At 42.6% G+C, this 16,952-nt stretch overlaps 2 protein-coding genes across 8 annotated transcripts in view; one reads left to right on the forward strand and one right to left on the reverse strand.

The window, feature by feature from the left end:
- Nucleotides 1-13,791, forward strand: TOMM20L (translocase of outer mitochondrial membrane 20 like). Of its 4 annotated transcripts, XM_003831656.4 has the most exons (5): nucleotides 152-439; nucleotides 644-687; nucleotides 7,023-7,104; nucleotides 11,336-11,478; nucleotides 12,539-12,710. In XM_003831656.4, the coding sequence occupies exons 1-5, from the start codon at nucleotides 304-306 to the stop codon at nucleotides 12,590-12,592; spliced, it is 459 nt and encodes a 152-aa protein (XP_003831704.1). In that variant the 5' UTR covers nucleotides 152-303; the 3' UTR covers nucleotides 12,593-12,710. The 4 variants fall into 4 exon arrangements, with proteins under 4 accessions (XP_034793525.2, XP_034793524.2, XP_063452148.1 ...); XM_034937634.3 differs by lacking the exons at nucleotides 644-687; nucleotides 12,539-12,710 and adding an exon at nucleotides 13,626-13,791 and having other exon boundaries at nucleotides 1-439; XM_034937633.3 differs by lacking the exon at nucleotides 644-687 and having other exon boundaries at nucleotides 1-439.
- The window catches only part of TIMM9 (translocase of inner mitochondrial membrane 9), an 18,941-nt gene continuing 14,646 nt past the window's right edge, over nucleotides 12,658-16,952 (reverse strand). For all 4 annotated transcript variants that reach the window (XM_003831657.6, XM_008957010.4, XM_055097643.1 and 1 more), the window contains 3 exons: nucleotides 15,940-16,004; nucleotides 14,871-14,966; nucleotides 12,658-13,176 (listed from right to left, as the gene is read on the reverse strand). In XM_003831657.6, coding sequence (XP_003831705.1) covers nucleotides 13,042-13,176; nucleotides 14,871-14,966; nucleotides 15,940-15,978 — 270 coding nt within the window. In that variant the 5' untranslated portion in view covers nucleotides 15,979-16,004 and the 3' untranslated portion in view covers nucleotides 12,658-13,041. The remainder of the gene's footprint in view (nucleotides 13,177-14,870; nucleotides 14,967-15,939; nucleotides 16,005-16,952) is intronic.

Consider the following 16,952-nt stretch of genomic DNA (forward strand, 5'->3'; position numbering starts at 1 on the left):
ACTGTGCTTTGCCTGAATGGGTGTTGTAGACACAGGGGCAGAGGCGTGTTTGGAGAAAGGGTTCAGAATTTGGAGTGCGACAGACGTAGGTTCGAACAGAGCTCTGCTACTCTGTGGCTGTGAGGGCTCCCGCACACACCCTCTCGAACGCTCGGCTTCCTCATCGGTCCGCAAGCCTGGGTGCGAGGCGTTAACGCGCAGCTGGGTGCGCAGGAGGCCCAGAGGCCGGATGGGCCGCCGCGCCGACGCCCCCTGCCGGCCGGCCCGCGCCCAACGCTCGGCTTGTGGGACGCCCGCGGCCGGATGCCCTCCGTCCGCTCCCTCCTCGGCCTCTTGGCCGCCGCGGCGGCCTGTGGCGCCTTCGCCTTCCTGGGCTATTGTATTTACCTCGACCGGAAGCGGCGCGGGGACCCCGCGTTCAAGCGCCGCCTGCGGGACAGTGAGTGGGACCGAGGCGGAGGCGCGGCCGGGCCGGGCAGTGCGGGCGGGCTGCCGGCCGGGAGGGCCCCCCACTGAGAGGCCGGGCCGTGAGTGCCGCAGCCTCTGCCGAGGGGCCCGCGGCGCCCGGGCAGGCAGGACCACTGGGCCCACGCCTGCCTCGGGACGGGCCTCCCAGCCAGCATGTGCCGTGTTGTGTTCGCAGAAAGAAGAGCAGAGCCTCAAAAGGCTGAGGAGCAGGGCACGCAGGTGCAGTGCTTTCGGTCCGCACAGGTAGCTCAGTAGACGCAGGTCCGGGCTCGCTGGGTTGCTTGGCTCCTGGCGGGCTCGGCAGCAGGTAGTCAGTTCCCTCAGCAGCCCGTGCCCGGGAAGAGGCCTGCCCTCGCGCGCCACGCACCGCCTCAGGCCCAGTCACTCTCCTCTCACAAAAGGGAGGGAAGGAAGGAGGAAGAAGTTGGAGTTATAAAAAGGCAGCTGCAAAGCAAAACACTGTACAACAGGCACTTCTTTTAACTGGAAGAAGGAAGATGAGCCTTTTGCCCTGTCAGAGCCGCACAGGACACTTAAAAACCCAGGCTGGCCACGGTCACATGGCAGTAACTTCTAGATTGTTCTCCCGCGGGGCCTTTCTTGTAGCTCAGAAGCAGAAGGCATCTTCGTGTTTTCTAAATCTCTGCGGCAAAATTTGATTAGTCCCTTTTTTGTTGTTTTTAAGAGGCGGGCCGGGCTTGGTGGCTCACGCCTGTAATCCCAGCACTGTGGGAGGCAAGGCGGGCAGATCACGTGAGGTCAGGAGTTTGAGACCAGCCTGGCCAACATGGTGAAAGCCTGTCTCTACTAAAAATACAAAAATTAGCCGGGAGTGGTGGCGTGTGCCTGTAGTCTCAGCTACTTGGGAGACTGAGGCAGGAGAATTGCTTGAGTCCGGGAGGTGGCAGTTGCAGCCTGGGCGACAGAGCAAGACACTGTCTATAAAAAAAGAAAGAGACAAGGGTGTTCCTATGTTGCCCAGGCTGAACTAGAACTCCTGGCCACAAGCAATCCGCAGTTGATGCTGGATGTTTACTTAGCTGAGATTGTTAGCCAGAGCACCTACACGTCCGTGTGATCTGAGATTCTTCATTTGTGTGATGGGCTGTGTCCCAAGGGACAAGCAAACACATATATGTATGTGTGTGTATATATATGTGTGTGTGTGTGTGTGTCTGTGTATAGAGAGAGCACGCACATGCATGTGAACTAGAACATGTGCCCATGTGGAAGAGCAGATGGTACCACTTCTGGCAACATTGAAGCCTACTCAATTTAAAGGGAGAGGAAATAGATTCTACCTCTCAACAGGGATGGCAAGGTTTTGAAAGCACTTGTGTGACCGGGAATATTGCGGTAGCCATTTTTGAAACATGCAGTTTTTCCGGAGAAGACTTTGTAGCGGAAGTGGCATTGAACTGAGCCTGGAAGGATGATGAATTTGTGGCTTGGTTTCAGGGGAGAGGATACAGGATGGAGGGAACAGCATGTGCATAAAGATGCAAAGTGGGGCATCTGCCAAGCACATTCAGTAAACCAGTTTGGCAAAGGAGTCATACTGAGGAATAGTGGGTGGTAAGGTTGGAGAGCGAAAGTAGGATTGAATTAGGGAAGGCTTGCTTTGAAGGCCAGGTTAAGGAACTGAGATTCAATGGAGGAATTACTGAAGATTTCTAAGCAGGAATTTTTTAAAAAGAAGGAAAGAAAGGCAGAAGAGAAATATTCTTAGATTGATCAAGCAGGAGTGTACTTAATGGATTGGAAAAGAAAACAAGCTATTGCAGCAATTTAGTTGAGAGGTAATAAAAATCCTGAACTATGGTGGTGGTAGTGGTAACTGGGAAGAATACAGTTCATGCCGACTGAGTAAAGGGTAATGGAGAGGCGGAGTCAAAGACACTTCCGGGGTTTCAAAATGGAATCACAGTAGAGAATAAAAGCCCATTTGACATAGTTAGCTGGGTAGGGAGTGTCCAAAGAGCTGGACATGGGAGTGGAGATACCTTCCCTGACTTGACTGGGACAGAGCCTGATACAGCTCCATGTCCCTCGTCATTGTCCATGGTTTCACTTGCACATTTGTGTAATTATTTGATTAATGCTTTCCGTTTATTACACTAAGCTGTGTGAGGGCAGACTTTGTTTTTTACTCTCCATTGTTTCCAGTGCCTAGAACAGAGTCTAGTGCGGTAGGTGCCCAGCAAATGTTTGTTGAATATTGTTGTTCATTGTAGGCAGAGGGAAACACCTTGTGCAGAGGCACAGAACATGAAATTGTAATGTTCAAGGAGTATTATGGCCAGAGAGATAGCTGAGGGTCAGTTTAGTGTCTTACTGTGGAGGACTTTGAATGTCAAACTGAAAAGTCAGGACATTTTTCTGTTGTGGTGGATAACTAATGATGGTGACTTTATTTCAGAGAACAGACACAATTATTTTGGTTTTATTTTTTAAATAAGACAATTCTGGTTCCAGTGTGGAGAAAGGAAGTTGAAGACAAGAAAATCAGTCAATGGCAGTTCATATGGGAAATAATAAATGATTTATATTAATATAAATTAATCATATTTTAATAATATAATCTAATTATATTCATATTAAGCCATAACTAAGTCACACTATAATTTATTGATATAAATCAATAATTATTAATAATAAATTGTTAATATTATTTCCCATATATGAAATAATAAATTATTTCAAGTGAGGAAGCAGCACAAGCAGGATTTTTCAAATGTTCTTTCATATAATTGTCACAACTCTATTCTAATTTTTTTTTTTTTTTGACACAGGGTCTCACTCTGTTGCCCAGGCTGGAGTACAGTGGCAATGATCACAGCTCACTGCAGCCTCAACCCTTTTGGGGTTAGGTGATTCTCCCACCTCAGTCTCCTAAATAGCTGGGACTACAGGTGCATACCACCATGCCTGGCTAGTTTTTGTACTTTTACAGAGATGGGTTTCGCAACATTGCCCAGGCTGGTCTTGAACTCCTGAGCTCAAGCAGTCTGCCGGCCTTGGCCTCCTGAAGTGTTGGGATTACAGGAGGGAGCCACTGTGCCTGGCCTCTATTCTCATTTTACACATGAATAAACCAAAGCAGAGAAAGAGTCTCTTCTCACTTTTTCTAGGGTCTTTCTTCCTCTTCTTCCCAGGACTTTCCCAAAGTATGGTCCATTGCTACATTACATTTACCTGGAGCATCTGTTAAAATATGGATTATTTGACCCTGATCCCAGCAATTCTGATCCAGTAGCCTGGGGAATTCTTACTGGCACAGTGACTGTCAGACTTTAGGATCCATAAGAATCACCTGAAGAGTTTGTTTAAAAATGCAAATTCCTGGGCCCTACTCCCAGAGATTGATTCAGTAGGTCTGGGTGGAGTCCAAGAAACTGCAGTTTTAACAGCTCCTTCAGGTGATGCTTTGTGAAACATGGGCCTTGGGTTCTGTATTCTTCCCCCTCTCCCTAGAAGATCTTTCCCTTCTCCAAAAGTGATTTCAAATGTACTACTCTAGACCTGGTGTCCCAAGTTTCATCTGCCTACCAGACTCTGTCATCTGGACATTCTGTTGGCACCTCATCTTAGTGTGTCCCGAAGTAAATTCATCATCTCCCCCACCTTGCCACTGTGCCTACTCCCATTTCCTTATGATGCTCCTGGTATCACTAGCCTCCCTGCTGTGACCCTGACTCATCTTGTTTAAATATCAACTTCATCCATCATAAACAATGACCAATTCTTATTTTCAAATGCTCTATTGCATATATATATATATATATATATATATATATATATATTCCACTTGTCTATTTCTATTACTTCCCTGCAACTAAAGGCTTTTATTACCTTTTACCCAGGTTATTGTAATAGTTTCCTAACTTGCCACCCTGCCTCTATTCTTATGCTGTTAGAGTAAATTTCTTCTAAATGGCAGCTCTGAATATGTAATTCCTTGCAGTAGCTCCCTACTCTGCAGATTAAAGACCAGCTTTGCTGGGTACAGTGGCTCACACCTGTAATCCCAGCACTTTGGGAGGCCGAGGTGGTTGGATCACCTGAGGTCAGGAGTTCAAGACCAGTCTGGCCAACATGGTGAAACCCCATCTCTACTAAAAATGCAAAATTAGCCAGGCATGGTGGCGCACGCCTATAGTCCCAGGTCCCTGGGAGGCTGAGGCAAGAGAATCTCTTGAACCTGGGAGACGGAGGTTGCAGTGAGCTGAAAGTTGCAGTGAGCCAAGATCACACCACTGCACTCCAGCCTGGGCAACAGAGTGAGACTCCGTCTCCAAAAAAAAAAAAAGAAAAAAAAAAAACAGTCTCAGCTTGGCGCTATGCCTTTGATGGCTGCCTATTCCGATTGACTGCCTTATTTTCCTAGGGATTGGAAATAATATATGTAAAGTTCCTAGTTTATAGCTGGCCTTCAATAATGGTAATATTGTTGCTACATTTACCCTATTATGGCCGGCGCGGTGGCTCAGGCCTGTAATTCCAGCACTTTGGGAGGCCGAGGTGGGTGGATCACGAGGTCAGGAGTTTGAGAGCAGCCTGACCAACATGGTGAAACCCCGTCTCTACTAAAAATACAAAAATTGGCTGGGCATAGTGGCGTGCACCTGTAATCCCAGCTACTCAGGAGGCTGAGGCAGGAGAATCACTTGAACCCGAGAGGCAGAGGTTGCAGTGAGCCGAGATTGCACCACTGCACTCCAGCTTGGGCAACAGAGCAAGACTCTGTCTCAAAAAACAAACAAACAAACATTTACCCTATCATAATCTAGCTAATTAAGTTCACTTGCTATGTTCCCTGCAATTTTGCGTTGCTTATACTTTCCTCATCAAACTTTCACTGAACCACATCTCAAACACTATCTTTTCTGAGAAGCCTTTGACAATTCTCCAACTAGATGTAATGTCTCTGTACTTTGAGCCCCAGAGGACATTGGACTTCTTCTTGTACCTACATGATCACTTTCCCTTTATTAGACTGTGGCTCCTTGGGGATGGGCACAGGGGTCTTGGTCTCCAATTCCTTCCAGCTTTTCCTTGAGTGTCCTGCCCTTGCCAGTGCTCACTAAACATCTATTGAGTAAAACCTCTGATGTTACTGATTATTAGTATATTTGATGATACAAGCTTAAAAGGTGACCCCTGGCTGGGCATGGTGGCTCATGCCTGTAATCCTAGCACTTTGGGAGGCCGAGGTGGGCGGATCACAAAGTCAGGAGATCGAGACCATCCTAGCTAACAAGGTGAAACCCCATCTCTACTAAAATTACAAGAATTAGCTGGGCGTGGTGATGGGCACCTATAGCCCCAGCTACTCGGGAGGCTGAGGCAGGAGAATGGCGTGAACCTGGGAGGCGGAGCTTGCAGTGAGCTGAGATTGTACCACTGCACTCCAGCCTGGGCGACAGAGCAAGACTCTGTCTCAAAAAAAAAAAAAAAAAAAAGGTGACCCCTTTCCAGGCTCATTGCATTTTAAAAACAAAATTAGTGGGGGAAAACAAAAACGAAAACCTTACAGATTTGAAACATTGGAGCTGAAGTAACTGGCAGTGGAGTTGATATTTTGGGCTAGGCTTTGCACAGTGTACCTTGAAAGACCAACCCTAGGTGTAGTACCAATGATGATGCCATCTTGTGGCCATGGTCGCCTTCATGAACCAACCGCAGTAAACCAAAGCATCCTTCTGAACACTCACTCCCCTGCCAACCCCCAACCAGGTCCTTTGTCCCTCTCCTTTTGAGGGTGTGAGTACAGAAGGCTTAGCATAGTTTTTTGTTTCCCCGATTAGAGAGTTACTGCTACATGAACAGGTCTCACAACTAAAAGACCAAAATGACCTTGTAAGCCAGAGAAATCATGCAACCAAATCAACAGGCACTGTTAATACCCTGGGCAAGAAAATAATTTTGCAACATACAAAACTACCTTTGTTATATTAACTACAGTAGGATTTCTGCTATATGTGGCTGGGTAAAATTTGGGATGAGAGTTATTTATTATAAGCATCTCAACCTAACAAATATGTCATGTTTTTTTAAATCACTTAAAATAATCCCATTTTAGAAAATTGGTTTAAATATTATAAAGAACAACTACATTTGTCATACTTTGGATTTAGAGACTAGGTTCAAGATGTCCTTTTTTTTTTCCCTTTCTTTTTTGTGATGGAGTTTCACTCTTGTTGTCCAGGCTAGAGTGCAATGGTGTGATCTTGGCCCATTGCAACCTCTGCCTCCCAGGTTCAAGCGATTCTCCTGCCTCGGCCTCCTGAGTAGCTGGGATTACAGGCATGCACCACCACACCTGGCTAATTTTGTATTTTTAGTAGAGATGGGGTTTCTCCATGTTGGTCAGGCTGGTCTCGAACTCCCGACCTCAGGTGATCTGCCCACCTCGGCCTCCCAAAGTGTTGGGATTACAGGTGTGAGCCACCGCATCCGGCCCAAGATGTCCTTTTTAAATAAAAAATAATTTGATCAGTAGCCATATACCTTTCCTTCATTACTCATTGTTGAATATTTTATGAATATTTTAGTTGTGGGATCCAACGAAGAATAAAAAGTTGCAAGAACTTTTCTTGCAAGAGGTACGGATGGGAGAACTTTGGTTATCTAGAGGTAAGAATGTAAATGTTCTTTTGTGAGTTACGACAGCTTATACTTGAGAAATATTTATTCATTAGTATTTGTATGTCAAATAACTAGCTGGATGTGTCAGCCAACTCCCCTCATTAAAGAAAAACTATCCCAGCATGTTCACTTCATCATACTGTACTCTTGAATTATGTTAGCATTTAGTGCTCAAGTCGTAGACTTGGAAGTGGGCAAACGGAGTAGCAAAGCCAAATACAAAAATACCTCATTTATTGTTATATAAAATTCTAAGTCAGTGAGTTTTCCAAGTGACTAAATGTTAAGAATAAAAACTTTTTGCCAGGTGTGGTGGCTCATACCTGTAATCCCAACGCTTTGGGAGGCCAAGGCAAGAGGATTGCTTGAGGCCAACAGTTTGAGAACAGCCTGGGCAACAAAGCAAGACCCTGTCTCTACAAAAAACTTTAAAAATTAGTTGGGTACCATGGCATGTGCCTGTAGTCCCAGCTACTCAGAAGGCTGAGGTGAGAGGATCACTTGAGCCCAGGAGTTTGAGGTTGCAGTGAGCCATCATCTTGCCACTATACTCCAGCCTGGGAGACAGAGACTCTGTCTCAAGAAAACAAAACAACTTTAAAAAATTCTAACTGCTTTATAAAAATGTTCCTGCTTTCTTAGAATATTCTTAATACTTATTTACTTTGTTGATAAATTAATTCCCTATGAATGTCCATTCTTTTACTGTGTTTAGTGGAGTGATGCCTGTCGGGGCTACCTTACACTTAATGGTCATATTTTGAGTTATAATTTATTCCTACCGGCTGGGCACGGTGGCTCACGCCTGTAATCCCAGCACTTTGGGAGGCCGAGGTGGGCAGATCATGAGGTCAGGAGATTGAGACCATCCTGGCTAACACGGTGAAACCCTGTCTCTACTAAAAATACAAAAAATTAGCCGGGCATGGTGGTGGGCGCCTGTAGTCCCAGCTACTCAGGAGGCTGAGGCAGGAGAATGGTGTGAACCCGGGAGGCGGAGCTTGCAGTGAGCCGAGATCGCACCACTGCACTCCAGCCTGGGCGACAGAGCGAGACTCCGGCTCAAAAAATAAATAAATAAATAAATAAATAATTTATTCCTACGTAATTCCAGATGGATTTGAGAAAACTTCATAATATTGTCAGGCAAAATGATGGTAGATAATATTATTATTGTATAAATATTATAATCATAATGTCCTTATTCTGGTGTTAAACCCTAGAAAGGAAAATTTGTCTTGAGGTTTCTTAATTTAAGAAGTAACTGATATTGCTGGATAAATCAGCATTACACCCATCAGTACAATGTATATATATTTTTTAAGTGTTACAAACTCCCTTGCATATCACAGTGACTGTACCTGTTTTTGCCTTTCTGTTGTTGTTGTTTTTTTTTTAAAGGTTTTTTTTTCAATCTGTAAGGAGCATCCTCCAGGATTTATAAAAACAAAGAGGAAGTCAAAATCCTAGACAACTCACAGCAATGACGGAGATTTTTATTCACTGGCTTAAAACCATTATAAAGGTTTTGAGAAATGAAAAAGTTGCAGGCATTCAAAATCATTGCACATTAATCACTGTAATTTGTATTTTAATATTTCATTTAGTATTGATCTTTGCTTTCAGATGGAGTAATTTTTGAATGGACTAAAAATGCCTGCTAAATATTAACGATTTTTGCTTTTAGATGGAGTAATTTTTGAAATGGACTAAAAATACCTGCTAAATATTGATGACAAAATGTACAGTTAGAACTGACTTAAATGATTATAAACAGAAGTGACTTTACATAAACCAGTGAAGCCTATGTCTAAAGACCTTTATTTGCATAGGCCTCTAAGGCCCCCTAGCAATTTTTTTTTTTTTTTTTTTTTTTTGAGATGGAGTTTCACTCTTGTTGCCCAGGCTGGAGTGCAATGGCGCCATCTCAGCCCATTGCAACCTCTGCCTTCCAGGTTCAAGCGATTCTCCTGCCTCAGCCTCCCAAGTAGCTGGGATTACAGGCGTGCACCACCACGCCCAGCTAATTTTGTATTCTTAGTAGACACAGGGTTTCACCATGTTGGTCAGGCTGGTCTCAAACTCCTGGCCTCAAGTGATCCACCCGCCTTGGCCTCCCAAAGTGCTGGGATTACAGGCATGAGCCACCGCGCCCAGCCACCCCTAGTAATTTTGTACTCATAATTTTATATTCTTTTTTGTAAACAAGGGCCCTCAAATTGTGGGAAAGAAAGTTCTGAATTATAAGTCAGAAGAAAAAAGATGATAACGTATTTTATCATCACATTTTATTCCTATTCACTGTATGCTTAAGAGCTATGATGTAATAGTTTAATTAGATTTAGAGGTGATCTGAACATACGTTGCAAACTTGGGTTTTTAAATTTTAAACTGTGAAATTATTTAATAGCTTTTTTATTTTTGGGGGACAGTGTCTCACTCTGTCACCCATGCTGGAGTGCAGTGGCATGATCTTGGCTCAGCCTTCCGGGTTCAAGCAATTCTCGTGTCTCAGCCTCCCAAGTAGCTGGGATTATACAGGTGTGTGCCACCATGCCTGGCTAATTTTTCCATTTTTAGCAGAGACTGGGTTTTGCCATGTTGGCCAGGCTGGTCTCGAACTGACCTCAAGTGATTCGCCCTCCTCAGCCTCCCAAAGTGTTGGGATTACAGGCGTGAGCCACCACACCCACCCCCCTAATAGTTCTTTACAGAAGTTTTATACTTCCATATTTTACTTATATTGCAGTTCTCGGTCTTGGCTGCTTATTCTTTAATTCTTCATCAAACCCCAAACCAATTAAATCAGAATCTATGGGGCTGGAACCCAGGTGTCAATATATTTTTTTTTAAATCTCCCTGGGTTACTAAAACATTGAGAACCAACCAGTACAGTATTCTATCCAATGTGGCAATTTTTCACCCAGTTTTCTGCAGTCTTCGTAACTTTCTCCACTCCCCTTTGCTATCACCCACAATTTTTGTCATTTTCTGTCAGGTAAAATACAGTTCTGTAGCCATCTCAACGGTGGCTATATCTATATGAGACCATAGGGCCAATAATTTTGATTGAAATTTCTGAGTAGCTGGTATGATTGAATTTATTGGTTGGTTGAATTATTTGACCAAATTGATTGTTTTGTATTGTTAGCACCACCAATCTTGAGAACAGGCACTATTATATCTTATGCTGAAAATGTAAAATTAATGTATTTAAATCAGGACATATCCCTATTGTTCAAGCTTAATACAAATCTTTGGAAAGCATTTTTTTCTGTCACGCACTATTCTCTTCCTATGACCATGTATTTCAACTGATAAATGGAAAACTAGTTTCAGCTAATAAAAATCTATTATTATACTTACCTGTAGGGCCATATTTTATTTTCTACCTAGTTATATGAAGTATGTCAATATTTCAACTCCTGTGATTACCGAATACCTGAAAAGAGGCAGTACTCTAGTCTCAAGGGTCAGAAAATTAGATTATATTCCTAAGGCTAGCATTAATCAGCATTGAAACTATACATCATTTCACTGATCTTTGCCTGTTTCCTTAAAGTAAAACAAGGGAGTGAGATTAAAGTCATTCCATGTTCTAACTTAAACAGAAATGCTATGATTAATTTTCACTCTTCACATATTTTCATTTGTTGTTACTTCAAAGCCAATCATCCTAAAACTCACTTTAAAACTGTGCTTAGAAATCAGAGTTCATAAATCTCTTATTTTTTTCCCCGGGGTATGTAATTCATGTTACACTACATCTTGTTTCAACTCTTTGATAGTGAAATCTATTTTTTTTAAGTTCCATTTAGCTGGAACATCAGATGTTTCATCTATAATATTTTATCAATCACACATGTAAAGATAACCTATCAGATATTAATAAAAGCAGACAACTGCTTACAAAAAACCTCAGTATCCTCTTCCCTCCATACCCAAATTATAGAACACGAGCATTTCCAATGCAAGAGTGTACTTCTAAACAGTAAGAGTACACTTTGCTGTAATTTGGCTCAAAATTAATATTGCCGCTTCACCACTGTGAAGCTCAACATCTTCCTCATATTTGTACTCTACTCTTCACAAGACTTGTCTAAGTAGTCTTTAGTTTGATATGCTTTTAATTTTTAATGCTTGTTGCTTTCTTGGATTTGTAGAATGTCTGTTTTAAAGAACTTCAAAATTTTGCTCAGAACTTGTCATTCTGTTTCAGGAGAGCACAGAATGGGGATTCAACACCTCGGCAATGCCCTTTTAGTGTGCGAGCAACCACGGGAACTTCTGAAAGTTTTCAAACACACTCTCCCTCCCAAGGTATTTGAGATGCTGTTGCACAAAATTCCCCTTATTTGCCAGGTGAGCACATATTTAATTATCTTTGTGAAATGTACACAGTAAATAGCTATGTTATGCTTGACTACACAGAAATATCAAAGTATGTGTGTGAATTGCCCAAAATCTTAAATAAGTGAAATCTCTGAATTTTTGGCTGCTTTAACACGAAGCAAGCCTATTCTTCATTTTCCTTTGATTATAATAAATTGTATATTTTCTTGAGTATTATCCGTATTTCAACAGTTCAATTTTAAAGCAGAACATTGCTTCTACTTCCATTAACATACAAAACATAGAAATCACTTTGGTAAATTTAAACATACAGGCTAATTAGCATTCTCTTAAATATAGGTTTAAAATGGTATCAAATGAAATCCATTCATAAGCCAGTTGATTAGTAAGTTTTAGTCCACTTCCATTTTACTAAACTGCTTGGTGTATGTATGCATCAACTAGAATTTCCTGCAAATGCTTGGATTCATTTCAGGATTCATTAGGCATAAGACATTAACTTTGGTTCACTTTTTATCATTGGCAAGCCTTGGAATCTATCATATTTGACTGTCAGCTTTTGAACAAAACACAAACATGAACTCCATTACAGTATAACAGTCAACTCTTAAACATTCCCAAACTAGGGCAGATGGGATTGTTTCCTGAAGATATATGAAAATGTAGGTAAGATATGTGGCCAGGCGCGGTGGCTCACACCTGTAATCCTAGCACTTTGAGAGGCTGAGGCAGGCGGATCACCTGAGGTCAGAAGTTCGAGACCAGCCTGGCCAATGTGGTGAAACCCCATTTCTACTAAAAATACAAAAGTTAGCCGGGCATGGTGGCACACACCTGTAATCCCAGCTACTTGGGAGGCTGAGGCAACAGAATTGCTTGAACCGGGGAGGTGGAGGTTGCAGTGAGCTGAGATTGTACCGTTGCACTCCATCCTGGGTGACGAAAGCAAAACTCCGTCTCAAAAAAAAAAAAAGAAAAGTATATGTAATGCCCACCCTGACACAAGGGAGGCAAGAAAAGGATCATGCATTGAAATGATTAGCAAGTAACTATTTTATGTATTCACCAGCAATTTGAGGCAGACATGAATGAACAGGACTGCTTGGAGGATGATCCTGATTGAAAAACATTTCAACGTATCCACAGTCCAGTGAGAATACTATGGTACCATACAGTATAAACAACTGCTCAATGATATTTCCATTTATTTTACTTTGAGTAATAAAAATTTTTCTATCTCATACATGATTGAACACATAAGTTGCTTTAAAATTAAGTCACAATTGAAGAAACAATGGTTTATTTTTCTAATCAAGTGACCAAGCTGCTGAATCATAAGGCCTCAACAAATGTTGCATCTTATTATTTCATTGAACAATAAGACCTTCTATTGTGATTATTCCTGGTAAATAGCAATTTTGTTTCTCCAGCGGTTTCCATTTGCCAAACAGTCATGACAGATGGTTGAACATGGTGGCTACTGCTTTCAGGGGATTCTATCAGATGAGTCCTCATTTCCAATAAAGCAGCTGTTGGCAATCTTTCATCAAAAGTTCATCCATCAGGACTTCTCTATCGTGGTTGGCCAAGGAGTCCTGCTTTGGCTGCCAGGGCTTCATTCTGCTGAATATGATATTCCTGAAATCTCATGGATATTCTTTGTGTCATTTTTAAATATTTCTGTAAGCAATGTTCTGAACAGGTGGTCTAGGAATGAAAAGGGAAGATCCAAGAGGCAACACAAAAATATGAATTTTTTAAAATGCATGTATTCTAAAAGAATCAGTGGGGTAGTTTGCTTTTCTTTGAATATATCTGAGAATTAAATAGTACTAATTGGCAGCAACTGACCATAGCTTTTAATTGATACTTTCATTCACTGACAAGCATTAATATATATTGAATGCCTGCCAGTTTGTAGTCACTAAGAGCAATGATAAGTCTCTGTTTTCAAAAAGCTTCTGGACTAGATTTTCTGCAAGTGTATTAAGTGAAAGCCCACGTTCCTGTCTTCTTGTTTCGATTATTAAAATGTAGACCCAGTAGTAAGTTTGTTCCTTTTTAATGAGAAACAACATTCTTAATTCTCAACCTTTTACTTTTTATTTTAATTTTATTTATTTATTTATTTATTTATTTATTTATTTATTTTTCAGAGGGAGTCTCGCTGTGTCACCCAGGCTTGAGTGCAGTGGCGTGATCTTGGCTCACTGCAAGCTCCGCCTCCTGAGTTCACGCCATTCTCCTGCCTCAGCATCCCGATTAGCTGGGACTACAGGTGCCTGCCACCATGCCTGGCTAATTTTTTGTATTTTTAGTAGAGACGGGGTTTCACTGTGTTAGCCAGGATGGTCTTGATCTCCTGACCTCGTGATCCGCCTGCCTCAGCCTCCCAATGTGCTGAAGTTCCAGGCGTGAGCCACCACGCCCAGCCTATTTATTTATTTTTTTGAGACAGGTTCTCTCTCTGTTGCCCAGGGTGGAGTGCAGTGCCTCACTGTGGCCTCAACCTCCTGGGCTTAAGTGATCCTCCTACCTCAGCCCCTGGAGTAGCTGAGACTACAGGCACACACCACCAGGCCTGGCTAATTTTTCATTTTATTTTTTAGTAGAGATGAGGGCTGGTGCTTTTTGTTGTTGTTGTTGTTGACAGGGTCTTGCTCTGTCGCCCAGGATAGAGTGCAGTGGTGCAATCACAGCTCACTGCAACCTCTGCCTCCCGGGCTCAGGTGACCCTCTCACCTCAGCTCCCGAGTAGCTGGGACCACAGGCATGTACCAACATGTCCAGCTAATTTTTTTTTGTATTTTTTGTAAAGACAGGGTTTCACCATGTTGCTGAGGCTGGTTTCGAACTCCTGGGCTCAAGTGATCCACCTGCCTTGACCTCCCAATGTGCTGGGAGTTCAAAGTTACAGTGAGCTATGATTATGCCATTGCACTCCAGCCTGGGTAACAGAGCGAGACCCTGTCTTAAAAAAATAGTTAAGACTTCTAATAGGATGAGGTTTTCAATATGAGCCACCAAAGTCAAGATTTGTTTTTTCCAAAGCCAACCAGAATTCCCAGGGCCATACAGAAAGGCTGTGCCAAGTTTCTCTAGGTAGGCCATCTTGGCTGAAAGCTAATTAGTAAGAATCTTTGTTGTGAAACAGTAACTCAGGAGCTGCAGGCATCTTCTCTAAAATGGTCTGACTTGGTACAATGTAACTGTCATATTAAATTTGGCACTGTTAAACTCAATGCCGTGGTTCAGTGGCTGCTTCAGTTCTTCCAAGCAATGGAACATAAAAGGTAGTCTAAATTCCTGTAATAAGTAGGAACAAGTGAAATGCTTAAGGGGATCCTACTTAGAGTGTTTATGCAGGCTTGGAGAATTTTAGTGAGTAACACTTTTCATACCTCTTCAGGTTTTACTTCTCTTGTTGTGAAGTCTTTAACACAGTCCAAAAAGCAGGTCTCTGTAAGTTTATTGTAGGTCCCCAGAAATTCCTTAAACTACAAACAAACCAGAATGTTCTTTAGTATTTGGTTTTTAAAACAAAGATGCTTTGAAACTTAAATTACTGGTATTTTATATTTAGACAAAATATACTATAACACTTGAAATCATAGTTATTATGCTAACTTAAATGGGTACGGTATGATCTACAGAATAGTTTTATTTTCTAGTTGAATATTTAATTTTTCCTTGATTATCAGTCAGATTAAAAATACATATGCTTGGCCGGGTACGGTAGCTCATGCCTGTAATCCCAGCACTTTGGGAGGCCGAGGTGGGCGGATTACCTGAGGTCAGGAGTTCGCCTGGCCAACATGGTGAAACCCTGTCTCTAATAAAAATACAAAAATTAGCCAGGCATGGTGGCGCATGCCTGTAATCCCAGCTACTCAGGAGGCTGAGGCAGGAGAATTGCTTGGGCCCGGGAGATGGAGGTTGCAGTGAACCAAGATCGTGCCACTGCACTCCAGCCTGGCTGACAAAGAGAGACTGTGTCCAAAAAAAAAAAAAAAAAAAAAAAGAACAAGAAAAATACATACACTTTATAACATTTAATATCCATTTTGGAAATGAAATAGAAACAATTGTTTTGTGAAACCACTGACATGGTTTTTTTTTTTGAGATGGAGTCTTGCTCTGTCACCCAGGCTGGAGTGCAATGCCACGATCTCGGCTCACTGCAGCCTCTGCTTCCTGGGTCAAGCAATTCCTGTGCCTCAGCCTCCCACGTAGCTGGGACTAGAGGCGTACGCTAGCACGCCCAGCTAATTTTTGTATTTTTAGGAGACGGAGTTTCACCATGTTGGCCAGGCTGGTCTTGAACTCCTGACTTCATGTGATCCACCCACCTGGGCCTCCCAACGTGCTGGGATTACAGATGTGAGCCACTGCACCCAGCCTGACATGGTGGCATTAGTAGCACCTTACATTTTTTTGCAAAATCTTTTCCCCTTAATTAGAATACCTTACCTGTTTTATCTGATCAGATTCTGGTATTTGTGCAGCCATATTCTTCTGGTACCTTTATTAGTCACCTAATTTAAAAATTCAAAACAAGTTTGTCAATCTATAAACAAATGTTTTTAGTCTAACTGAAGAGTTAGGGAATCACTGCTCATATTTTATAAATCTGTGTATGTAATTGTATGCCACCACCCCCAATTTCTCAGATCATTAATGACCATAGAACCTTACAGTTGAGAATTAGATTTTCTTTTTTTTTTTGAGACGGAGTCTCACTCTGTCACCAGGCTGGAGCGCAGTGGCGCCATCTTGGCTCACCGCAACCTCTGCCTCCGGGTTCAAGTGATTCTCCTGCCTCAGCCTCCTGAGTAGCTGGGACTACAGGCACACACCACCATGCCCAGCTAATTTTTGTATTTTTAGTAGAGATGGGGTTTCACCATGTTGGCCAGGATGGTCTCGATCTCTTAACCTCATGATCCGCCCGCCTCGGCTTCCCAAAGTGCTGGGATTACAGGCGTTAGCCACCGTGCCCGGCCAGAGAATTAGATTTTCTAATGCTAGTTTGGGACTCAAAGGCCCTGTCTATCAAAATCTCCAGTTTTAAGATAGTTTGCTCTGCTACCTTGCTAAGCTGCTTGTTTAAAGCCCCATTCCTAGGAGGGTTATAAAGGAAACCAAGATGGTGAGGTTTGGGCTTAAAAAAATAATTTAAAAAAGCTGGGTGTGGTGGCTCATGCCTGTAATCCCAGCACTTTGGGAGGCTGAGACATGTGGATCGCTTGAGGTCAGGAGTTCAAAACCAGCCTGGCCAACATAGTGAAACCCTATCTCTACAAAAAATACAAAAATTGGCCAGACGTGGTGTCATGTGCCTGTGGTCCCAGCTACTTGGGAAGCTGAGGCAGGAGAATCGCTTGAACTCAGGACGTTGAGGTTACAGTGAGCCAAGATCACACCACTGCACTCGAGCCTGGGCGACAAAGTGAGACTCCATCTCAAATAATAATAATAATAAT

The sequence above is a fragment of the Pan paniscus genome, chromosome 15, assembly GCF_029289425.2.
Source record: "Pan paniscus chromosome 15, NHGRI_mPanPan1-v2.0_pri, whole genome shotgun sequence".
Classification (NCBI taxonomy): Eukaryota; Metazoa; Chordata; class Mammalia; order Primates; family Hominidae; genus Pan; species Pan paniscus.